The 26,392-nt window shown below is 40.2% G+C and overlaps 1 protein-coding gene across 9 annotated transcripts in view; it reads right to left on the bottom strand.

The window, feature by feature from the left end:
- Positions 1 to 850: 850 nt before the first annotated feature.
- Positions 851 to 26,392, bottom strand: part of KIAA0753 (KIAA0753 ortholog) — a 63,599-nt gene continuing 38,057 nt past the window's right edge. For 7 of the 9 annotated variants that reach the window (XM_032280134.1, XM_032280136.1, XM_032280137.1 and 4 more), the window contains 7 exons: positions 23,233 to 23,311; positions 22,099 to 22,179; positions 19,042 to 19,227; positions 17,910 to 17,991; positions 13,330 to 13,450; positions 12,330 to 12,554; positions 851 to 2,379 (listed from right to left, as the gene is read on the bottom strand). In XM_032280134.1, coding sequence (XP_032136025.1) covers positions 2,262 to 2,379; positions 12,330 to 12,554; positions 13,330 to 13,450; positions 17,910 to 17,991; positions 19,042 to 19,227; positions 22,099 to 22,179; positions 23,233 to 23,311 — 892 coding nt within the window. In that variant the 3' untranslated portion in view covers positions 851 to 2,261. The remainder of the gene's footprint in view (positions 2,380 to 12,329; positions 12,555 to 13,329; positions 13,451 to 17,909; positions 17,992 to 19,041; positions 19,228 to 22,098; positions 22,180 to 23,232; positions 23,312 to 26,392) is intronic. The other 2 variants (XR_004269611.1, XM_032280139.1) reach the window with 2 other exon arrangements.

Raw genomic sequence — 26,392 nt, 5'->3', positions numbered from 1 at the left:
GTCGTGAGAAAGCTGGAGGGAATTACACAATGACTTACGGTCGGTCAGCCCTTGTTCATGAAGAACAAAAATTCTAGATGTCTGGGCTGGCTGCAAGGCGATAAACAGGAACTTTTATAGTCTAAGGATTTAGCTTCAATTTTCAAATGAAAATGTTTATTTCTTGCAGTATATTTTTGTGTCTTTGGAGAATGTCTTTGGCTGCGGATGTTCGCCATGAGCCAGGGATATAAAGTCGACACCTGAACACTGGGGCTGGTTTAAGCCCCACCCACGTGAGTTAGAGAAGAGCAGATCCACCTGGTGGGAGGAACAGGAGAGGGAGTGGGAAAAGCCTGGGCTGGGCCTTTCAGGTGACAGACAGGCTGCAGCAGGAAGTGTGAGGAAAGGGACTGCTCCACAGGGTGGTGTCCGGCACACGCTGAGTGGGGATAAGGAAAGGCAGGAAGATGTGCTCAGGTGAACTCCCAAACTTGCTGCAATGATCTTCGTGGGAATAAGTGAAGCCACAATCATAGCATCACAGAATACAAGTTTGACCAAATTATCTCCTTCTGTGCCTCACTTTACTCATCTATAAAACGGGAACAATGATGCTATCCATCCCACAGAAATGAGTGAGGATTAAATAAGTGACTACATGGCAAGCACTGAGAGCAATGCTCTAGTATGTGCTCAGTAGATGTTGGCTTTTATTGTCATTTATTTTCTTCTCAGGGGGAAGGGGTGGCAAATAATCCACTATACTCATATCACATATAAAAGTATTCTCAGTGGTTTCTGTAAATCACATTTCACTTTGCCTGTGGGAAAAAAAGGAGATGTAAATTATTTCAAATAGAGAGGCACATACTTTAAAATATTGGGTTTATTTTTTAAAATCAGCACAGTACAAACTGCCACACAAATTACTTTACACTAGCAACGACAGGTGCTCCTATTAATTCAAGTATACACATTTCACTCCCCAGATTAAAGACCTTGTAATTTACCTTGAAGCTCTTTACATTCTGAAGTTATAAAAATTAAGCAGGAAAACATTAACATTAAATGAAAATCAATTTTGCACAAATAAGTGTGATCAAGCAGCTTAAATCACCTGAATTTCTTGTACGTCAGAGGAAAAATCCCAGGTGACAACACTCTACCGGTTCTAAAAAGTGTTCCATCATTCCCTGGGGAAGTCTCAAGCATTCTTCCCGCACATTTCCTTCACCAAGCCTCAGGCTAAGAATTGAGGGAAAGTCTTTCCGGGCAGTGGCCTGAGTTTCACACACATTCCTTTTTCTGAATTCAGTTTCTGAAAACACAGGCTTTTCTCTTGGCAAACATGATCTGTAAGATGTTGGAGGACTAAGCTATATCGGTTCTTAAGTTTCTTCCTTTCTCTGGGGAGACACGGAGGTCTTCACGCCATCCATCTGTTCTCCACTCCCACTCGGGGTTCCTTTGTGGTATGAAATGGAGACACTTCTGACCTCGTTGGAGACAGGGTGAGCACTGTACCTTCACCCAGGCACAGCAGAAGGCCTGGTCCTCTCCTGATGTCCTCAAACTTCCTCTGATTTCAGAGAAATTTTTTATACCAGATGGTGTCAACACACAGCAATAAAATATGCTGAGGAACTAAAAATGTGAAAAATCACCTAGGAGTGGAACATTAAGGAAATGTATGTCTATTACTGTGTACTGACGACGAGGAGACTCCTGTTTGTAATAAGCTGCAGCAGAGCAGAGGTTTGGCCACAGAGCCAAACTGTGCCCTCCCTGAGTCTGCAGTCCAGTAGGGGCAGAGGGCCCGACAGAAAATTGTCAAAGATGCAAAACAGGAGCCCGGTGATGGGACCAGCTAGGAGCTGCACTCGTGTTGGCATCGATGCCACCGAGAGTTCAACAGCACACTGAATCCCTATGTGAAATATGGGTATCAATTATCTTTCAAAACTTTTTCATCACCAAACTGAGTCAGAGGAATGAAGATCATATTTCAGTAGGAAAAGTCTACACTCTGAAAATATCATCATCATCATCAAGTGGTGTTTCTGGGCACTGGTAAGTGTAATATATTGCATCGTACATTTCTAGAACCATTGCCATGACAAAAACGCAAAGTGAGGATGGCCCCCCCAGCACTGCCTTCCTCTCAGTGGGCAGCACCTTCTGGGTGGACAGCTGAGGATAAACATCTCCTGTGGGCCAAAACAAAGGGTGGTGCCATCCCTTCTCCAGTGTGACACAGAGGGCCTTGCCTCGAAGAGCCTTTATGTAGCAGCCTCTAAGAATTCCGAGGTGAACACAGCTTCTGCATAATCTTCACACATATCCTGAAGTTCAGCAGCCACGGCACCCAGAGCTTCATCTACCAGCTCTTCTGAAAAGCTGGAAGACAAACAACATGACTAAAGGTATGTACAAGGCTGGGCACAGTGGCTCACGCCTGTAATCCCAGCACTTTGGGAGGCCAAGGCAGGTGGATCACCTGAGGTCAGGAGTTTGACACCAGCCTGGCCAACATGGTCAAACCCTGTCTCTACTAAAAATACATAAAACTAGCTCGGCATGATGGCATGCATGCCTGTAATCCCAGTTACTTGGGAGGTTAAGGCAGGAGAATTGCTTGAAACCAGGAGGCGGAGGTTGCAGTGAGCCAAGATCGCGCCATTGCACTCCAGCCTGGGCGACAGAGCGAGATTCCGTCTCAAAATAAACAAAATAAAATAAAGGTATGTACAGCCATATATGGGAGCCATTCTTTTAATCAGCTGTGGAAATTAACACGTCAATTCTGAAATCTAAATGGAAACTGAGAAGGCCAAAAATAGCCAAGATACTTTTAAAGAAGGAAAACAAGGTGCAAGGCCCTGCTCTCCTAAACAGAAGGATGGTGGTGCTTAGATCCCAAAGCCCTGCTAGAGGGACGGGCCTTATTTAATACACAGGATGGACTTCATCCTCAATATGTCTGAAACCAGAGGTGACCAGAAACCAACCAGCTGCCACCTAGCCCCACCTCTAACAGCTGCTTGACTGGCTAACAGAGGAAAGGGGTGTGCCTTCTCTGCAGAAGCCCAGGTGCTCTACACACACACACACACACACACACACACACACACACACACACACCCCTTTATTTTCTGAACTGTTTGAGAGCAGGGTGCAGGCTTCATATCTCCCAAATAGCCCTACACAAAAGGACATTCTCTTAACCATGGTACAATTATAACAATTATAAAATTAACATTGATACAAAACTATAATCTTATTTACAGGCCTTATTCAAATTTTGCCAACCATCCAATGTCCTTCAAAAGAAAATTTTTTCTAGTCCAAGATTCCAGTTGAGGATTCTATGTCACATTTAGTTGTCATATCTTAGTCTACTTTAGTCTGAAATAGTTCTTCAGTCTTTCTTTGCCTCTTATGACCATAACATTTTTTAAAGAGTAAAGGCCTTTTTAGGGGGAGAATGTCCCTCAATTTGGGTTTTTTCTTTAAGATCAGATTCAGGCCATCTGAAAGAAATGTCCCAGAAGGACACTGTGTCCCTTCAGTGCACCATGATATCTACGTACTTTCCTTTAATGATGACAGTTAATTTTGCATCCCTGGGTTATAGTGATGTCTGCCAGGTTTCTCCCTTGTATTACTGCTTTTGCTTTGGTAATTAATAGGTATAGTGGAGGGAGATACTTTGAGACTACGTAAATTACTGTTTCTCATCAAACTTGCCTAAATCAATTATTACAGGGTTCTCAAACAATGATTTTATAATTCCATCATTCCTTCTTCAATTAATAGCTGGCATTCTGCTGTAATGAAGAGCTTTCCTTTTTCCTTTACTTATGGATTCATTTATATCAGTTTGGTCTTCTAGATTCTTATTTTATTGTGTAGTTTGTAATCCACGACTATTATTACTTATTTTGAAGCTTGAAAATGTCCTGGCTTTGGCCAGTAGGCACCTCTTCAAGCTGGCTCCTGTAGCATGTCCCAATCATTTTTGAGTACTTCCTTTCTAGCACAGTATGTTTAAGGTTTATCTTACATGTTTCCAGCCCCAGCCCCAGTCTTGTAATCACCCCTTCTTCCAAGAAGCCCTAGTACCTTTCCAAGGAGAACAGTATTTAGAAACCAAGATGTGGGTAACAGGTGTGCTTATTGCTACTGGAGCCTCTGCTTCTGGGCCTTCTCAGCAGACAAACTAAGAAAGACCCTGTGTCTATTTCTACATCTATAAAAAAACATACATTCATCCTAGCCTTCCCCTAGAAACCTTGCTGCCATTATTCACAATGTGCTTATTTGACCAATGCTAAAATATAGAGAAACTAGTTTTAGAAAGTAGTTTTAGTAGGTAACCCATGCCACTGTGTAAAAGAAACTTCCTTTAACAAGAATCCAGTTACGTGTTTACAGTTCTTTTTGTCTTTGGCCAGAGGTATAGAACCAATGTTCAAAAGTGACTTAGGCTTCATCCCATTAGTGTGATATTATTTATCTGAAATACAATTAGGTTCATGTTTCCTTTTATATTCAATTTAAGGGTCCCCCCCCAATTCTTTTTTTTTTTTTTTTGAGATGGAGTTTCACTCTTGTTACCCAGGCTGGAGTGCAATGGCGCGATCTCGGCTCACCGCAACATCTGCCTCCTGGGTTCAGGCAATTTTCCTACCTCAACCTCCTGAGTAGCTGGGATTACAGGCACGTGCCACCATGCCCAGCTAATGTTTTGTATTTTTAGTAGAGACAGGGTTTCACCATGTTGACCAGGATGGTCTCGATCTCTTGACCTTGTGATCCACCCGCCTCGGCCTCCCAAAGTGCTGGGATTATAGGCTTGAGCCACCGCGCCCGGCCCCCCACCAATTCTTGTTGAGTAGAGAGGATATGTAAGAAACGTTCACATGGTTTCAAAAGTCAGAGTTACACAAAAAAGGTAAATAAATGCAGGTAAGTTTCTCTCCCCCTCTCTTATCCCTTCTACCCCATTCCCACCCAGTTGTTTTTGTTTATTTGCTAATCTGACAATCTTTTGTCTTTTAACTGGCATGTAAGGTCCTTTTTCATTTAATGTTATTCTGATACTTTTGAATTTATGCTTCTAAAATAATAGGTATTTTCTGTATTTCTCTCTTTGTTCTCTCTTCTTTCTTGCTTTCCTTTAGATTTTGTGATTTTTAAACTACATCTGTTCTTCTCTATTGACTTGGATGTTACATGCACTTGTATTGTTCTTTGAGTGGCCACCCTAGATCACAATAAGTATCTATGATTGACATCTAACATTAATTGATATCCTTACTTTTTTTCTATACAATGCAAGGACCTTAGAATACTAACTCTATTTATCCCCTTCCTGACGTATATTCTTACATACTATTGTTAATGTAATATTTTAAATGTGTGAGTACACATACACATGCATTCATAAAACATCAGTATTTTTTTTTTTTTTTTTTTTTTTAAGACAGGGTTTCACCACGTTGGTCAGGCTGGTCTTGAACTCCCGACCTCAGGTGATCCGCCCACCTTGGCCTCCAAAGTGCCTGGATTACAGGCGTGAGCCACCATGCCCGGCCCCATAAACATCAGTATTATTGCTTCATACAGACAATATTTACTTTAACCTACATATTTATTTATTTTTAAAATTCATGTCTTCCTATATTTCTGACCTTCCGTCTGTGACTGATTTTAATATTTCCTACAGTGATGGTCTATTGGTAACTCAGCTTTGTTAGGAAACTCTTTTCTCACCTTGCCTCCTGATATATCCTCACTGGGCTTAGAACTCCAGATTAGTAGTTCTTTTCTTTTGGAATTTTAAAAGATATGCCAGGTCTTCCAGCTTCCACTGTTTTGGTTTATATTGTTTTTTCTTCCTCCGGCTAATTTTAAGATTTTCTCTGTCTGTGATTTTTCAGTAATATGAAGACATGAATAAGTATGGATTTCTTTATATTTTTCTTGCTTGGGGTTTTTGGAGCTTCTTGAACCTATGGCTTGATGTCTTTTGCTACTCAGGGGAAGTGATGGCCATTATCTCTTGGGATGTTGTTTCCGACTCGTTTTCTCTTTCTCCTGTCCCGAGATTCCAACAACACGTTAGACCTTCTTACCTCCTCTATGTCCCTTTCCCTCTCCTTCACTTTTCATCTCTGAAATCACCCTGGATATTTTCTTCTATCCTATGTTCCAAGTCTCTAATTTTTAATTCTGTTGTGTCTAATTTGCTATTGAGCCCATGTAATGAATTCCTCATTTCAGAAACTTTATCTTTCATTCTAGAATGTCCACTTGGATTTTGTTTAGTTCCCAGTTCTATGCTGAAGTTCTAATTCGTGTCTTTCATTTCTATGAATGCACTAGGCACAGTTATTTTAATGTCTGTGTCTGATAGCTCTATATTTGAATCTGCTGTAGGTCTGTGTTTGTTATTGTCTTGTTTCTCTGTTGCCTGGTTATTTTTCACCATATACCAGACACTGTATTTGACAATTGTAGAAATAAATTGAGTCCTAAGATGATGTTATTTTCCTCCAGAGAAAATTTATGTTTCCTAATGCTTGGTGCCTGTGGGGCAGTAACAATCTAGAATCACCTCAATTCAATCTGAGATAATCTGGAGCTGAGTGGAAGTCCATGAGAGGGCCTGTTTATATCCAGGTCACCTGTACTTCCAGAGTGCAATCTTTTAGGGTCGCAATTAAAAGTGACGGAAGTTCACCAGGACAACTCCCCCACTTTGGCAACCCATGGATTCCAACCTCCGTCCTCTGATCTGAAAAGGCTGTCAGAAGTGCTGCTCATCTCTCTCCAAACTGAATATCTAGTGCTCAACAAAGGGCTAACCTCCCCAGGGCTCTGTCTTCTCCAGGATTCTGGCCCAATTATTCTTCATTACCTAGTTCACTTCTTGATGCCTTCAAGAATATAGGTTTTATTTTTAATACACCTTTTCTATTAACAGTTATCCTCAGTGGGAGAGGTGGTCCAAATCACCAAGTGCGTCATCACTAGGAGCAAAGTGATTACCTCGTTTTTATATTTGCTTCATTTGCTATATTCCTATCACTATTTATACCCGAACTGCAAGAGAAATGCAAGGGTACTTCCACTACCTTCCAACACATTAGGTACTGTATGTGTTTTTCTTCTTCCTTTTTAATCTTCCCTGTTCTGCTTTTCGCCTTGTGGAACCATCCCCGCTAAAGTGCTCTATCCCACTGCTCTAATCTGGACTAGTTAGTTCTTCTCTGTGCTTACGGAAAAATCTTGTCCTGGAAAGGCTTTTGCCATTCTTCTGGAAGTTCCACGGTAGAGTCTAAGTTTCGTAAAACCCAATTCTTCTTCTTTCTTAATATATATCTTGCATTGGTAATTTAGATCCTCCAGTACCATGGGAACTAAATTTTTAAACACTTTGCCCACCTGAAAATGTGTTTTTGTTCTTTTAGAGATGCGGTCTTGCTCCATTGCCCAGGCTAGAGTGCAGCGGTGCCAACTCAGCTCACTGCAGCCCTGACCTCCTGGGCTCAAGCAATCCTCCCACCTCAGCCTCCTGAGTAACTGGGACTACAGGCATCTACCACCATGCCCAGCTAACTTTTTATTTTTTTGTAGAGACAAAGTCTCACTATGTTGCTTGGGCTGGCATCAAACTCCTGGGCTCAAGCAATCCTCCCGCCTCAGCCTCTCAAAGTGCTGGGATTAGATATGAACCACCATACCCAGCCCTAAAAAATGTTTCTATTCTGTCTGTCCTTATCTTTAATTGATAATTTATCTGAGCACATAATTCTAGGTTAAATTTTGGAAGTAGGCTCTAATATCTTCTAGTTTCTGGTGTTGCTACTAAAAACAATATGCCATTCTCATTTCTGATTATTTAAACGTGTACAGTCATTTTTCTTTTCCTTATACTGAGATGCTCAAGTTTTCATAATGATGTGTCATGGTGTGTTCTGTTCTATTCATTTATTCCTTCATCCACTCATTCACTTGTAAGTGGACAGCTGATGAACCCTTTCAATCCAAAGACTAACAGCCTTCTGGGAAATTTTCTTATTGCATTTCTCTGATAATTTCCCATTGCTTCTATTTCCCTTTTCCCACATTCTGGAACTGCAGTGATTCAGATGTTGAATCTCCTACAACAGGCCTCTAATTTAAAAAAATATTTTCTTCCTTATTATCTAGCTTCTCGTCTTTTTATTCTACTGCCTGAGACATTTGACTTTTTTCTTTGGATCCTTCTAGTGAGTTTACTTGAGCCATCATGTTTTTAATATCTAAGAACTTCCTTTTCATTCCCTGAAAGTTCCTTTTTTACAGTATCCTGTTCTTGTTTCATGATAAAACAATTCCACTTAGCTCTCTAAGAATATTAATTCTAGTCTATTTTTAATGTCTTATTCTGCTCACTGTATTGTCTCTGCTTTGCTTCCACAGAGTGCTTATCTATTATAATAGCCTATGTATCCTTCATGGGTTTTATCAAATGTCTGGTCATCTCAGCTGTCTGCTCATTTTCAAGAACATGAATTTCAACCAAGCCTCCTATTTCCTGGCTCACCTGTTGATACTGTTCGTATATTTGTTCCTGCTCAAATCTCATGATGAACTGCAATCCCCAGTGCTGGAGGTGGGCCTGGTGGAAAATGTTTAGATCATAGAATAGGATCCCTCATGGCTTGGCGCTGTCTTCACAACAGTGAGTTCTCATGAGATCTGGTCATTTGAAAGTATATGGTATCCTCCCCTACCCCTTGCTCACTCCTTCTTTTGCTATGTGATGTGACCGGTCCCCACTTTGCCTTCTGCCATGATTATACGTTTCCTGAGGTGTCCTAGAAACCAAGCATATGCCAGCACCATGTTTCCTGTAAAGCCTGCAGAACAGTGAGCTAATGAAACCTCTTTTCGTTATAAATTACCCAGTCTTGGGTATTTATAGCAATGCAAGAGTGCCCCAATATACCTATATCCATGCATTCACAAGCATCTGATACTTCGAATTCCTTAGTCTTAACCAGTGTTCTTTACAAATAAACTTGGTTCTTGCCTTCATCCTTATTAGGCATTTAGCTTTCCCTAGAGTCTGCTAAGTCGTTTACCATTTGTCTAACTGCTTTATGGCTTCCAAACTTTTATTGATCTTTCTTGTTTGCTGTCATTTATGGTTTCATGTCTTTTATTCATTCTTTTAGTGATATATAGTGGGACATAGATACAGGAAGTAAAGATAAATATATACATTCATCTGTCCTTTTCAACCAGAATTCACTTGATTTGATCGTTTTTCAAACCAGGAATTCTTAAGAGTCTGGTTTCAATAAAAGCACTGTCACCTTAAGCCTTTCCTTTCACAACCCCTCTTTGATTTGCATTCAGTTTATATCACCTGCTCACACTAATCACTGCAACAGTGCTTTTCTTCAGGCATAAAAAGGAATAAAGACATTAAAAGAAAAGAAAAACCTCAGCTTTCTCTTTACCCCAGAGGCTATTAGATGAAGTCAACTGTCTTTGGATGCTTTTTAAAAATCTGATCAATATAACTCTCATCTTTGAGATATGATAATAATCAAATCATAAATTTTAAAAAAAGAGATAGTGGTTCATGCCTGTAATCCCAGCACTTTGGGAGGCTGAGCCAGGTGGATCACTTGAGGTCACAAGTTCAAGACCAGCCTGGCCAATGTGGCAAAATTCTGACTCTACTAAAAATACAAAAATCAACTGGGTGTGGTGGCCAACACCTATAAACCCAGCTACTTGGGAGGCTGAGGCAGAAGAATTGCTTGAACCCAGGAGGCAGAGGTTGCAGTGAGGTGAGATCGTGCCACTGCATTCCAGCCTGGGTGACAAAGTGAGACTCCATCTAAAATAAAATAATTTAAAAAAAGAGATTAAAAACAAAACAGAGCTAAAATGTTCACATGCACTGTCACTTGAGGTCAAAGGCCAGCAGAGGAAAATACTGTAAAAATCCAGGCACATTTTAATAGTTCTGTCCTTTATATTTTAGCCTGTTATAGGCTGGCAGGTTTTCCCTACATCTACCTAACAACTATGAACAAAACATATATTTGATCAGGTGATAAGAACACACAAGGAACAGTCTACCTTCCTTGGCTTGCTTTTGGATTTCCCAATATTCTGGTTAGCCTCACCAAGCCAGATAGGTTACAGAAAAACGGGTATATATGCTATAGGACTGTGTTAACAAAAGGAAGCAAGTTACATTTACTTTTCTTCTCCCAGATAATCCTTCAGAATACATGTGAAGACAAATGTGTATCTCTACCAGCACAAGGCATCTTATATACTTTGAAGGGACTATTATATATACCAAAGAGAAATCTCAAGACTTCAGGGTCAACCCGAGGGCTTAAACACAAGTGATTATCCCTGATCCCACCCCAAATCCTACTTAAATACAACAAAATAGATAAACAAACACATACATCTACAAAAAGAGACACAGGTGGATGAGAAATATCCAAGATTTTCAGAAGACAAAAGCATACAGAAGAATCATAACTGATTTAGCAGCACAGAGGAAGCTGAAACCTAAGCATCTGTATGTAAGGGGAGGTGGGAGGGATGACAGGCAAAAACAAGCTGATTTGTCCCTTTAAAACACCAGAAAGGCTCAGGAAGTGAGAGTACTGAGAATCATGAAGGCAGAGTGCAGTCTGGGGTAGAAAATGAGGAAACTGGTTGAAGCTTTGTAGAGCAAGCAGTGAGACTGACAGACTCCACCCCTATTCTGGCAGCTAAATGACAATCCCTTTGCCACCCCCACAAAAGAAGGAAGGTATACTCTGGAAAAAAATAAACCAGTAATTTTAAATTCATCCAAGTCATCAATCAAATATGAAGGGAGATACTTTCACACTTGTAAGTTTCAAGAAATTTCCTCCAATACACAAAACAGGATAGGCTCCATCAAAATAAGAGAGTAAACCAAGAAAGCAGAAGACAAGGACATCAGAAAATAGAGACTCTAATTCGGGGAGACGGAGCCTGACGTGAAGGGTGATGAGGAAGGGAAGCCCCAGGATGCAAGCCATCCAGCAGATCCGGAGAGCAGCGCGGACTTGCATAGGAGGAAAAGGGGTACCTCAGGACAAAAAGTAAGGGTGGGGCTGAGTCACAGAGACTAACTGGTATTTTCGATCCTGACAAAAATTATATTATTGAGAGGTTGGCTACTGTGTAGGTAAAGTTAACAAATATATAAAATAACTAGCAAATAAAAAGAGGCAATTATTAACTCCGGGAGCATGTTTTAAAAAGAAATGTAATCATAGTATGCTACTTAGCTCAATGATGAAAAATATCTTGCATGTCTGTACCAAGGTGTTAACTTGCGAGGAATTTAAATGTGGGCCCTATTTAAAAAGAACAGATTTACACGGATCTTTTTAATTAAGTACTTAAAATGAAAAAAGGGGCAGGATCTTGTTTTGTGACTCCATAAAACTACCTTACTCACATAAAGAAAGAAGGAGAAGCGTTAAAGAAAATGTTGTAAAATCTGAGGCCTGCTGCTTATAAAAGGAAATTTGTCCCCACCAGGAAGATTTCATGGTCATGGCTGTTTCCTGCCCAGGAACATTTTGTGTTCTCTGATGGGACAACATGAGCATTAGCAGCAACAGGAGGTCAGCTCTAATTGACTCCTGAGTATGGCAGCTCTATTGTTAGTGGCTCAATGTCTGTGTTTCCTCCGTATTCATATGTTGAAGCCCTGACCCCCAATGTGATAGTATCTGTGGTGGAGCCTTTGGGAGATAATTAGGTATAGAGAGGTCATGAGGGTGGAGGTCCCTCAATGGGATTAGTGCCCTTCTGAGAAGAGGAAGAGACCAGAGTTCCCTTTCTCTGTCACGTGAGGACACAGCATGAAGATGGCCATCTGCAAGTCACAGGGAGAGGGCCCTCACCAGATGCTCAATCTGCCAGCACCTTGATCTTAGACTCCCCAGCCTCCAGAACTGTGAGAAATAAATTCTTGTTGTTTAAGTCACACAGTCAATGGTATTCTGTGATGATAGCCTGAGCTAACTAGGACCCTCTGCCTAGGAAAAGAAGGCTGCAGAGCACCCCCGCGGATGGCACCACTCAGGCTGTTGTACGGTTCTGTGTCTGAAAATAGGCAGTTATTAGAGAAGGCCTGTCTCCTAGCCCGAGAATAACCACTGAAACTCCAGAGCCCAAAAGCATGGAATGAGACCTTGGCTAATCCTTTCGCCAGCTTTTTTCTACGTCTAAAATTTCGCACTTGGTTCCTAAACAGAGGACTGTAACATTTTACTGACCTTTCAGCTATCAGCCATGGGTTGAAGGAGCCTACAGCCTCATGAGACAGGATCCGAAGGTACTGCTCAAATCGACTGCAGTAGTCACCAATGCTGTGACGCATACCCGCTGGGACAAAGAGGCGAGCTCGGCCTTCTTTCTGTTGAGAACCTTCTGCAAGGGAGAGAAGGGGAGCCTCTCTTTTCTCTGATCCCTCCTCTGTTCCCACACTTTCATCCAGGGAACTGAGAACAAATAAAATGATGAAAGCATTCACAATCATCTGTAAGCAAGGCTAAATAAACTGTTAATTACCCTCATGGTTTGATAGCCAAAGGCTCATCTTGATTTCTCTTTCTCACACTGAACAAAACTCAACATCCTAACACCAAACATTGCTTCTCCTTTTCTTTTTTTTTTTTTTTTTTTTTGAGACAGAGTTTCGCTCTTGTTACCCAGGCTGGAGTGCAATGGCGCGATCTCGGCTCACCGCAACCTCCGCCTCCTGGGTTCTGGCAATTCTCCTGCCTCAGCCTCCTGAGTAGCTGGGATTACAGGCACGCGCCACCATGCCCAGCTAATTTTTTGTAGCTTTAGTAGAGATGGGGTTTCACCGTGTTGACCAGGATGGTCTCGATCTCTTGACCTCGTGATCCACCCGCCTGGGCCTCCCAAAGTGCTGGGATTACAGGCGTGAGCCACCACGCCCGGCCGACAACAGCATTCTTAAAGCAAATTGTGCAGTAAATATCAGTACAACCCACATGTACTGATGTGATGCTTTCCACATTAAAAAAAAAAACAGCTAAGTGTTACTGAATATGGAAAAGCTCCTTAAGATGCAACACACTCAACGCCCATCTTATAAACATGCTATTTACTCAGCCATCTTGTTGCTTGACAAGATCTTGCTCTATGGAAGAATCTCTCTTTGTCTTATGGGAACTGAAGGAATTCAAAATTTAATAACATCAAAGGTAACCAACTAGAATGAAATCAGAAAGTGTCTTTGCCACTTACTTGCCATTACAGGGCCTTTCTAACATGATGTTCACTGCTGGATCCTTGCGATCCACTGTCTTCGTGATTCTGATTGGATGAGGAGACAGAGGCTTTTCACTTATTGCTGAGATTTTTTGGTCTAGAAAAGGAAGGTCATAAAATGACTGCATATAAAGAATACTTGGTGTCCATTTTAGAGCTGTCCTAGTGGCCAAGAACCTGACAGCAAGTCACATGGACAGCTCTTAAGCACAATAAGGTTGGCTAGCAGTGCAATGCGTAAATGCTCGTTTTAAACGCAAAGGTGGATTTACATGTTACAAAGAAACCAATGAGGAATAAGTTTTAAGAAATAATGAACTTGCTCTGAGGAAGGTTTTTTTAAGGAGGTCTACGCAAAGCCCCTGGCTACATGGCTTCCATTAGGACCCAGCCACCCACTCAAGGAGTCTTAGCAATTGGGTTTTTTAATCTTTAAATGCTTTGATTACTGAAGAAGAAGGAAAAAAAAAAAAAAAAAAAAAAAAAACACTCACACCTGAACACTTAATTAGTTGATTTAATTTGTCTCTGGGCAATGCTGAAAAAATCTGCATGATGATAGTCAAAACATTAATTTATTAACTATGACTTGCAGGCCTGACAGCTCTTCCGAGTTTCAGATTATTTATAATTTTAAATGTATTTCAAGTGTAGCAAGAAAATTTGTCCTCTTAAGTAGGGAGCATCTATATGTCAAGCGACTCAGCTCACATTTATATGCTTATAATTTTTTTGCTGTCAGACAGAAGTACTATATAAGTCAGGTTCTGTAAAACTATGACTGAAAGTACAATCAAATTTTCAACTGTTCTCAGAGGAGACAGGAGATACAGATACTGCACAACATAAAGATCACTTTAAATTCGGTTTTGTGATGCAATTAAGCTAAACAATCAGAACAAGCAGAAACAGGACTCTTCCTATGATTCCATGATTCCAGAATGTGTCCAAAGCCTCATTTCAGTTCTTAGTGTCCTAGAGAGATCCTTTTAAATGCATACCTAGACTCTCGGCAGAGTCACAGATAGTGACTAATAATTTAAATCATCCTTGAAAACAGAGAACACAAAGTACTCTGCAAGACTGTCTTCTACGTGATGCAACCCAACTTTGTGGCCAGTGGCCAAACCATCAGGGAAACGAACTGCCCTCCATTTACTTTTCCTCTGCTTCCACACAGAAAGATGCTAAAATGCCCACGGACTGACTAAACAATGACGAAAAGGGCCCTTGCCAGGCCAGCCCTGTTCTAGACACAGTGGGGAGTACATAATGACAAACTCTCTGGTCCCAAATAATCTGTGGCTTAGTTCAGAGAGATAAGACACCTTCACTAACACCTTGAACGCAAGGTAGGACATGCCAGAAAGTGCTATGGGCATTCACAGGCCAGGAAGGGAGCTGAGTTCCAGTGCAGAGACACCAGGGAAAGCACAGGCCAGCAGGCTCACAGAGCCCGGCTTGAAGAACAGCTCAACTACTATGTGAGGATGAAAATGGAGGCTGGAGGAGGGCTGAGGAGAAGAGAGAACAGCAGGAGCAAAACGCGTAGCGCTTGAAAACAGAGAACACACAAAAGGAACACATCAGTGTTTTGTTTAAATGGCTCATCTTTTGGTCAGAATATGACAGGGAGAGTATTTTTTCTAACACAAAACCTCAAAGTCCTATTTTACATAATTAAATGTGACACAGGCTGCTGTGGTAAACCTTCTATGCCCAATTTCCTTTTGTCTTCATAAGGGTAGAACTCACGGGGCTTACATTTCTGTAGAGGTAATGTTTAACTATACTTTCTTCTCCTCCTTTCCGTGAGTAAGGCAGGAACTGCCAAGCATGAGTCAAACAGAATTTGAGTAATGCTTCCCAGCCAAAGTGGGGATAGTAACCTAGTGATTGCAGCCCAAATACACATGCATAAATTTGAAAAGCAGAAAAGCAAAAATCTTTTCAGTAAACGGAACTAGAACAAATGTTTTCTCCATTAGGAAAAAAAAAAAGATTAACCCAACCTCTACCTCAAATCACAGACAAACTTTTATGCAAGATGCGTCATAGACCTACACATAAAATTAAAACCATAAAGCCTCTGGAAGAAAACAAGAGAATCTCTTCCCCATTTCGGAGCAGGTAAAGGTTTCTTAGGTCATAGAAAGCAAACACCACTCAAAAACAATTGGTAAGTTAGACTTTTTCAAAATTAAAAACATCTGCTCATAATAAAACATTTTTGGAAATAAGCAGCCAAGCCACCAATGGGAAAAAATTTTTTGAAAAACCTCTGAGTAGACTAGTGGCTGCCAGGGTGGGGGAGAGAAGAATGGAGAGTGATGAAAATGTTCTAGAATTAGTTGTACAACTATGTGAACACACTAAAAACTAAAGAATTGTACAGTTTAAAAAGGTTTTCAGGCCGGGCGCGGTGGCTCAAGCCTGTAATCCCAGCACTTTGGGAGGCCGAGGCGGGTGGATCACGAGGTCAAGAGATCAAGACCATCCTGGTCAACATGGTGAAACCCCGTCTCTACTAAAAATACAAAAAATTAGCCGGGCATGGTGGCGCATGCCTCTAGTCCCAGCTGCTCAGGAGGCTGAGGCAGGAGAATTGCCTGAACCCAGGAGGCGGAGGTTGCGGTGAGCCGAGATCGCGCCATTGCACTCCAGCCTGGGTAACAAAAACGAAACTCCGTCTCAAAAAAAAAAAAAAAAAAAAAAAGGTTTTCAGTATTTACATACTTAAAAAATTTAAGTATGTAAATTACCTCTTTAAAATTATTTTTAAAAAACAAAAAACCAAACAAAAACATCTATCTGAAAAAGAACTTGGGCTGGGTGTGGTGGCTCACGCCTGTAATCCCAACACTTTGGGAGGCTGAGGTGGGTGGATCATGATATCAGGATTTCAAGACCAGCATGGCCAAGATGGTGAAACCCCCTGCACTAAAAATACAAAAATTAGCCAGGTATGGTGGCGGGTGCCTGTAATCCCAGCTACTTGGGAGGCTGAGGCAGGAGAATCACTTCAACCCAGGAGGCAGAGGTTGCAGTGAGCCAAGATCGCACTACTGCATTCTAGCCTGGGCGACAGAGCAAGATACAGTATCAAAAAAAAAAAAGGAAAATAACTTGTGCCCAGAATACATAACGAAGTTCTATGACTCAAAAAGACAAGCAACTAAAAAAAAAAAAAAAATTGACAAAAGATTTTGGATGCTTCACAAAAGAAAACATGCAAATGCCTAATAATCACTTAAAAAGAGCCGGGCGCAGTGGCTCATGCCTGGAATCCTAGCACTTTAAGAGGCGAAGGGGGGTAGGTCACCTGAGGGCAGGAGTTTGAGACCAGCCTGGCCAACATGGCAAAACCCTGTCTCTACTAACAATAAAAAAATTAGCTGGGGCTGGTGGCGCACACTTGTAGTACCAGCTACTTGGGAGCTGAGACAAGAAGAATTGCGTGAACCCGAGAGCTGGAGGTTGTGATGAGCCAAGATTGCACCACTGCACTCCAGCCTGGCCTACAGAATAAAACTGTGTCTTCACCTTCACCAGGATGGTTACTTTAAAAAGACTAATGACGCCAAATGTTGGCAAGGATGTTGGATACAGGAGCAAGGCCACTTTGGAGTAGATTTGTCAATCTTTTATAAAGTTAAACACAAACTAATCTTAAGATCTGGCAAGTTTACTATTAGGTATTCATCCAAGAGAAAAACTTAACATACAAACAAAGATTATACACATGTATACATTCATAGCAGATTTATTCCTAATAGCCCAAAGTTTAGGAGCTGAAAGAAACAAGGAATAGATTCTTCCCTGGAGCCTCTAGTGTGAACTTGCCAACACCCTGATTTCAATCCTTTAAGACTCACTTCAGACTACTGACACCGCAGAACTGCAGGAGCATAAATTTGTGCTTTAAGCCACTAAATATGTAGCTTAAACTTGTTACAAACTTAAATTTGTTAATAACAGCAACAGGAAATAAACAACATAGATAAATCTATAAAACACTATGGTGAATGAAAGAAGTCTAAGCAAAAGAGTACATACAGTATGATTGCATTTAAATGAAACTCTAGACAATCAAAGCTAACTAAGAAAGCATAATGGCTGTCTATGTGGTGGGGGCAAGGCATGAGGGAACTTTCCAAGGTGATATGTTCTATATCTTGATAGGGGTTTGCATAACAGACATGTATCCAGTTGTTAAAAACCAGCAAATGACACAGTTAGAATCTGTGCATTTTATCATTGTAAATTTTATCTCAGAAAAAAAGCCATAAGTAAATATTAATCTCCAGTTGATAATAGGTATGCTGAATATTTAGGGGTAAAATGTGCTGATATCTACAACTTTGAAACGCAAAGAGAAGAACTGATGGATGGATAGAGGGATAAACAGATATGTGACAAAGCAAAGAGCGTGATATGTTACCTGCAGAATCTAGAAGGGGAGTATATGAGTGTTTATTATATAATTTTTTCTATATTCCGTATGTTTGACATTTTTCAGAATAAAATGTTAGGGGAAGCCTGGGGGAAACACTCACCATTGTTTTCTTCCTGCATCCAAAGGCGAGGATCAGCATATACGATTTTATGATATCTCTGACGAACTGACTCCTGGTATTTCTTTTTTAAAAAAAAAAAGTTTAGGAGAAAAAAATGAGTTTCATTACAAAGCAGAACTAGTAAAGATGTAAAAGTTCAGCAGACACAACTGATACAAACATACTGTCAGAAATGGGCATCTGTCAGGCCAGGAAGTAATTAGTTCATGAGAAAAAGTCTAAAATAAAATAAAGCAATGAACATAAATGCAATCTAGACCAGCACTGTCCATTAGAAGCTGCTGCAGTGAAGATAATGTTCTATATGTGCCCTGTCCAACACAGCAGCCACTAACTATTGTGTTTAATTTTAATTAATTAATTTACATTTTAATAAGCACCTGTGGCTAGTGGCTACTGTTTTGGACATCCCAGGCCTAGACAACTATCACCAAGGGGAAATTTCAAGACTGGGGTAAATTGCATACCTTTAAACTTTCAAAAAAAATTGTTTTCCCTATAATGTTTCTATTTATCAGCAAAGCAGAAATTAGAGTTAATCATGGTACAGTTAAAAAGAAAATGCTGAATTGAGAGTCAGGAGACCTCGATTCCTATTTTGGCTCTGCCAGGATTTTTTTGTGACCTTGGTCATGTCACTCACTTCCTTATTATACCTCAATTTCCTGCACTGAACAATCCACGGGTTAGGCTGGGTGAAGCAGCATCACGGAAATTGAAGAAGATAAAATTATCTATGATTTGATAGGATCACACTCTAACAGGGAAGAGGAGGCAAACTGAATAGTACTTACAGGCTGACAGATGCAAAAGCCTATGATCCCATTTGTGGGCCCAGGCCCTGGTCTCAGTGTTTTTGGAATTACGCATCAGTGATAGCAAGAGTAATAATGGTCACTTACTAGATTACATGGCGAGTAGTGTGCTGAATACTTGCTGCCTCATTTTATCCTTAAACTCCCTACTTATCAGAGGGGTTGTCTACACCAAGGTCATGCACTTAGTTGGCAATTGGGCAGGGATTTAAAACTGGGGACTGTGTGACTCTAACGTATGAAGCTGCAGAGACCAGCCACTAGCGGTGAGCAAGACCCAGAGCCCCAGACCTTACTTCCATTTCTTCCATTCGGCGCATCATGATCTCCAGATCTAGACTATCTTTGCTGTCCTCAATGGTGGCTAACGTTTCAGACCCCAAGATCTTAGCATGAGTCATGGCCCAGAGCTCATGGGCAGAATCTTCCAAAAAATCATCAAGCTGATGTATGTTGTTGGATTCAGAATCAACAGCTGTAACCTACAAGATGGGGGGAGAGGGGAGGCACGGGGTGGATTAGGGGTGGGAAGGCGATGTAAGGAAAACAGAAACATTTAAAAATTATTGCTAATCATAATAAACCAACAACATACAGATTCAAATGGCAGAGTTTCTATGCTAAAACAAAATTCTAAGTCAGTATCAGAAGCAATAATATCAAAACAATTTTTATCACAATCATTTAAATGATAGCATTAACCAAGTAATACCATTACCGTCCACGTAAATTATCATTATCATCTGTTCTGCCAGTTGGTGGAACAAATATCTTCCTTTTGCTGCATTCAGAAGAATCTCCAATAGTTTACAAGTCACACATTTCAGAGAATGTAACTATTCTCTTTTGGTGCAGTGCTTCTGTGAAAACGTCTGCTCATATGACATCACAAAGTTCAGGATTTTTTGTCTTTGAAACTCTGTACCTATAATCCACTTTCCAGTTTCCAAAAAGCACTTTCCAGTTTCCAAAGCAATTTTACATGTATTGTATTTCATTTGAATACATGCTTATAATCTGTCCTGAAAGAGGCTTTTGCAAAGAATGTTTGCTGTGGGAATTAATTGTATCAGGCAATAGAATGAAGTATTTCTAGAATTAAATTCTGGTTCTCCCCACTCATAAGCTGGAAACTTTGGGCAAGTTTACTTGACCTCTCTGGGCCTTATTCCTCTTATTTGTAATATGGAAATACTCTTAAATAGCAGAGCTGTAGGGATTTCATAAGAGCTTGCATGTTGAGACACTTAGCATAGTGTTTGGCATGAAATAAGACACTCAATGAATGGTTGCAGCTATGGCAATTTAAGAAACCTTTAATGATTCACAGAAGAAAATATATTAATGGCCAACAAAGATAATAAAAAATTTCCAACCTTAATCAAAGTTAAAGAAATAAAAATTAAACTGAATAACCAGTATAATAAAATTACAAAAAATCTAGAGACAACCAATAATGCTTGCATGCATATATTTTCCATCTATAAAGAATAGAACACCAAAAATACTTTTTGTCGTTATAAAAGATAAGGAAGGTCTCAAGGCAATGACACAGAAAGAGCACAAAACTATATTATAAATAAAGAAGCGGAGTATAGAACAGCAGATGGCACCTGCTTATGGGGAGGTGTAACTTTTCATATACTTCTTCTGAATTATTTAAATTTTTAGCCATGTGCATGTATATAACTTTTAATTCTAAAAGAACTCATACATTTTGGAAAAATACATTTAATGTGCATGTTTAGTTAATGACAACAGTAGCAGCAACAAACAGACATGTTATAATGGTACCTTTACAAGAGCTTTTTCCTGATATCAGAGATAATCTTATCTATAAGTAAATCTACAGAGAGCTGCATTTTACTTGCCAATGTCTCCTCCATTTTAAAGATGAGAATACTGAGAGAATCTGTGTTCAAGGTCTCCCAGCTCTTTTATAAGTTAACAGAGTAAAAAAAAAATTTCTATTTCATGCCAACTTTTATGAGTTTGTCTGCTTTTGTTTGTTTTCATTCAGTTCTTTGTAAACTGACTCTTGATGGTGCTGCCTGGAATATTCTGCAATGATGTTGCTATGTAACAACAGCCCAGAATTCTAAATACTACATAGAGTTACATTTCTGTTTCAAAGAATTGTGTTAAACATCAGGTAATGACTACAAAATAATTCTAATATATAAGGCTGATCATTCCTAGTACACTCAAACATGTCTATTTCACTGCCAGCATTCATCATCACTTCATTTTCCTTTCATATTATAGTGCAAGATGGAGTTGCCTCTCTATGTTAAATGTTAGCCTCATTATTCCTCTAGAAAAAAAAAAAAAATATATATATATATATATGTATATATCATTTAGTGGCTAAGCTGCAAAAAAACACAAAGCCATAACACACCAGAATTTGCAATGGCCAAATGTAGGGTAGGCTTTTAGCTTTCAGTCTTAGAAGTCTCACTTCACATCAGATTATGTCATAAAACCTTGAGACAATAAAGTTATAATCACAGAGATTATGAAAATATGTTACAGCTAAAATATTGTTTAATAATCAGAATAGGGATACATTCTTGAAATCTACCTTCTTCCTGCCCCTAAGGTCACTGGGTTGATGGAACTTCATTCCAATTTCCTTCTGCTCTGAAGCCTAGGAAGGAAGATGGAATGAGGCTTCCTCTCCTTGCTCTGGGCAATTAAAGAAATAAATGTCTCTCCAAGCTCCAGAAAGATTAAATGGATGCAACTTGCACCTTTCACTCCGCAGCTCTAAGCCTAGGCAAGGTAGAAACATTTCCACAAATATTAAAAACAGGTCCTCCAGAGGAAGCATACAGAGTGGACAATAAAACATGTTTTGATTTTTCTCAAATTTTCTCATTTTTTTCCTGGGTCACCTTTTTCTCTCTGCTAAGCCAGATACTGGTCACATATTAGGTACCCAAAACATGCTTGCCTAACAGTAAATATTAGGCCCCAAGTATAAAGAAAATTAGGACAGTAATGAGTAAAACTAGGCTGAATGAAAGGAAATGAGGGCAGCTACTCTGCCGCAAGCCATCGACATTCAGGGCCACAAAGGGCACCTACACTCTGTTATCCGGAGGAGGGACAAAGAGCCACTAACATAAACCTGTGGTTGTAAGATTTCTGTGCGCTGTTTGCAAGGCGGACCTAACTCATAATACTAAATATACACTGAAAGAATTAGCATGCCAAATGTGAAAAACAGTATTCATACTTATTGAGTAGGATAATCTAGTGTTTGCAAAGCACTCTGTATATCATTTTTGTTATAACTGAAGACATTATCAAGCAATAATACCAGAATGCCAACACCACACAACACATACCTCCTGTGCAGGCTGGGCTGTCGTGTTTACTGACAAACCATCCTTCAAGTGAGTATTTGCTTCGGTAGCAGAATTGACTCTCTAGTAAAAGAGACAAATACATTCATGGAGTGTAAAAACTTACAGCTCCTATTAGTACAAATGAATTCTACTACCAGAATAACTTGTGTGGAGCTATTCATCAGCTTTATCTACATTAGGCTTCTGCAGCAATTCAAAGCACTTTGTCTTCATGGAAATAAACGCCATGTGTTGATCTTGGCTTTCCAGCCTTTTTCTTCCCTCAACTCTGTAAACATTGCTAGAATAGCTGCATGCTTTTATGCAAGTCATTCAACCTCTCTGTTCCAGTTTCCTCAATGATAAAATGAGAAAGCTGAACTACTTGATTTCTTTTATTTTTTTCTCTCGACCACTCTACAGCTCAAGACTACTTGATTTCTAAGAGTCTTCCTAGTTCTATACTACTGATATCTCCATGGACTCTAATAAAAATGTAACATTTCTCTAACTAAAAATAGAGAAGTTCAGGGGCCTGTTTAGGGACCCCAAATGTCATTTATTTCATTTAAATGTATAATATTTTTCTGTGGCCTCATCTAGTCATACACACAAGATTGCTTCTATTTACAGCGTGGACCAACAGGGTCTGGCTACAGAATTGAGCTTACTGCTTATGGGAGGATGGTACAACCTCTTGGTGATACCATACATAATTTCATCCTCAAGAAAGTACTGGATTGTTCACAGAAGCCATTGTAACATCTCTCTCCTTTGGAAAAATAAAGCCCATCATTCCAAACCACAGAGGTGAAAAAACACAGCATTCGAGTGAAAGCTGTTAACGGAACACTAACTCCACCAACAGATCTATTTCATTAGGAACAAGGATTACAATCTCAACTTGCTTCCCAAACTGAAATCTCAACTGTCTCAATGTAGGACTTTCCCCTTGTCCCTTTATCTCTATCCCTTCTCCATGACGGAGGGCACGTTAGTAGTGTGTGGTGGTCTGGGGGCATCTTCCAGCTGCCACAGAGACACTTGGTCCTATAAAGGATCAGTGAGACCTCTGTAGCAACTCTTTAAATCTAGAACTTCCAAAAAGCAAGGAAATGAAATGAACTAGTTTACCTGGGCCTTGACCAAGAGAGGCTTCAAACGATCCAGAACTGCCTCCTCTACCTTGTCTGCTAACTGGGTGGCAGAAACACTATTTAGAAATAAAATTGAAAATTAAAATCAAAGGCAATAAAATATCCTATTTTGCATATTTATTTACCACTCCAGGTAAAGGGAAATAGAATGATTATAAAAACCATGAGCTTCTCTAACCCTTAACGGCCATACCAGCTATCCCCAGGGATCTTTTAAAAATGTAGATTCCAATTTACTTGGTCTGAGTAAGGCCTGAGAGTCTACATTTCCAACAAGCTCCTAGGTGATGTGGCAGAGAGGCCTTGGGCCTTACTTTATGCACAAGGATTTAGGTAACATCTGAAGTGTTAGGCACTGAGTATCCTTTAAAAAAATAATGGTTGCCATCAACAGCTAAAGAGGATAGTAAACTGAACAAAAGAAACTAATTTTATTCCCTCTCCAAATCCCACTGAAACAAGGGGAGTTAGCTTTACACCCACAAAAACAAGGAAGAAAAAAAAGGCGCTGGAAAACAAAGGACAAAATAATAACTAACTTAGCTGATCTGAGGAAGTTGACTTCTAATGCCAGTAATGGGAAAAACTAGAACCCACACAATTTGTACTGCTGACTTAACCAGGCACACAACTGGTAGTACCAGGTACATCTAGGCCTGGGCTAAGCTGGGAGGGGGTGGTGTAAAAATTGACAAGAGCCAAATGATGTTTGAGAAATTAAGACTCCTAGATCCCTTTCCCTGCTTCACACAACTACACAGCCGCCTCTTTCTAACTCTAAGAGAGTTGCTCATTCTCTGTGAGGGTCTTTTGACTAGGGGCAGCCAATCACAGCTGAGGCTGCAGGTACCATACCCAAAAGAGGTGGGGGTCAGGTATGCATGCTGAATGCTGTGTCATTAGACTCACAGTCCTCTTCCCAACTCGGCTCCTAGGATAGCAACATCCTGATCCTTACTCTCTGGGCCAAAGATCAGAAAACTTCTCTGGGCAGTCTGACCCATGCCAAAGGAAAGACATAAAGACCAACCTAAGTGTTCTTAACAAACAGTCCAGATGTTACTTTCATCCGATATTGATGGAATAGCTAGATATCCATGAAAGAAAATGAATTTTGATCAGTATTTCATCTCATACACAAAAAATTAATTCTAAATGGATCACAGACATAAAAATAAATGCTAAAACTATAAAGCACTTAAAAGAAAACATAAGAGAAAATCCTTGAGACCCTAACATAGGCAATGATTTCTTAGTTCCCCAAAAATGACTAATCAGAGAAGAAAAATTGATAAACTGGTCTTAATCAGGATTTAAAACTTTCAATTATCAAAAGACACCAATACGAAGACACATGGGCGAGTCAGGGTACTGAGAGAAAGTATCTGCTACACACATATCTGGCAAGAGGCTCACGTCCAGAAAATACAAAGAACTCAAATTAATACTTACAAAAAATTTTAATGGGCAAAAGACTTGAACAGACACTTCACAATAAGCACTAGAAAAGGTGCCCAACATCATTCGTCTTCAAGGAAATACAAATTAAAACCACATGGAGACACCCCCACATTCTCACCAGAATCACTAAGAGACTGACAAGATCAATTGTTAGCAAGAATGTAAACCAACTAGAAATGAACTCCCATGCACTGCTGATGGCAGTATAAAATGTTACTACTGGCTGGACACGGTGGCTCCTGCCTGTAATCCCAGCACTTTGGGAGGCGAGAATGGAGATCACGAGGTCAGGATATCGAGACCATCCTGGCTAACCCAGTGAAACCCCATCTCTACTAAGAATATAACAAGTTAGCCATGTGTGGTGGTGCACGCCTGTAGTCCCAGCTACTCAGGAGGCTGAGGCAGGAGAATCCCATGAACCCAGGAGGCGGAGGTTGCAGTGAAGTGAGATCACGCCACTTCAGTCCAGCCTGGGTGACAGTGAGACTCTATCTCAAAAAAAAAAAAAAAAAAATGTTACTACTCTGGAAAATGTATATGGCTGGTTTAATAAAATTACACAACTGCCAATCTATTACCCAGAAATTATACTCCTAGGTATTTATCCAAAAGACATGAAATATATTTCTACAAAAAAGCCTTGCGCAAGAATGTCTGTAGCAACTTTATTCACACTAACAATAAAGGGGAAGACCCAAATGTCAATTACAAGAGAATGAAAAAGCGGACTGTGGCATATTCACACAATGGAATACTATTCTGCACTAAAATGGATGAACTGTACTGATACACATACAATGTGGATGAATCTCAAATATTTCTTGAGCAAAAGAGCCAGATACAACGGAGCAGATCTTGATAATTCTATTCATATAAAGTCTGAACAGGCAAAGCTACTTACAGTAAAAGAAATCAAAGTAGCTGCCTCTGTGAGGGATGGTGGGGGGGAGGAGGGCGGGGGGAGTAGAGGACGACCAAAAACGACATGTGGGAATTTTCTAGGTTGAAGAACAAATTATTTATCTTGATTAGGGTTTTGGTTACCCAGGTATATACACTTGTCAAAATTCACTGAACTGTACCTTTAAGCTCTTTGCATTTTACTGTATGTAAATTATACTACAATAGAAACAATTATTTTAAAAAACTAAAATACTAATTCTAATCCGTATGCACTGAGGTTTTGATCAGTAATCAGTCCAACATTTAAACATAAGCTAGCCAAGATTACTAGACATCTAAGGAAGGAAAGAAAAAGATTATGTCGGTCAAAAGGCAGGGGAAACATGTTAGTATACTCAAAATAGCACTGTATCTATGAAACAAGGATAGGAGACTACTGCGTAAGAGATATTTGGAGCGGCCGGGCGCGGTAGCTCAAGCCTGTAATCCCAGCACTTTGGGAGGCCGAGGCGGGTGGATCACAAGGTCAAGAGATCAAGACCATCCTGGTCAACATGGTGAAACCCCGTCTCTACTGAAACTACAAAAAATTAGCTGGGCATGGTGGCGCGTGCCTGTAATCCCAGCTACTCAGGAGGCTGAGGCAGGAGAATTGCCTGAACCCAGGAGGCGGAGGTTGCGGTGAGCCGAGATCGCGCCATTGCACTCCAGCCTGGGTAACAAGAGCGAAACTCCGTCTCAAAAAAAAAAGAGATATTTGGAGAATATAA

The sequence above is a fragment of the Sapajus apella genome, unplaced genomic scaffold (genome assembly GCF_009761245.1).
Source record: "Sapajus apella isolate SASKATOON/1434 unplaced genomic scaffold, GSC_monkey_1.0 scaffold12, whole genome shotgun sequence".
Taxonomy (NCBI): domain Eukaryota; kingdom Metazoa; phylum Chordata; class Mammalia; order Primates; family Cebidae; genus Sapajus; species Sapajus apella.
Note: the sequence above shows the minus strand (reverse complement) of the source record. Positions and strands in the feature narration are given on the sequence as shown.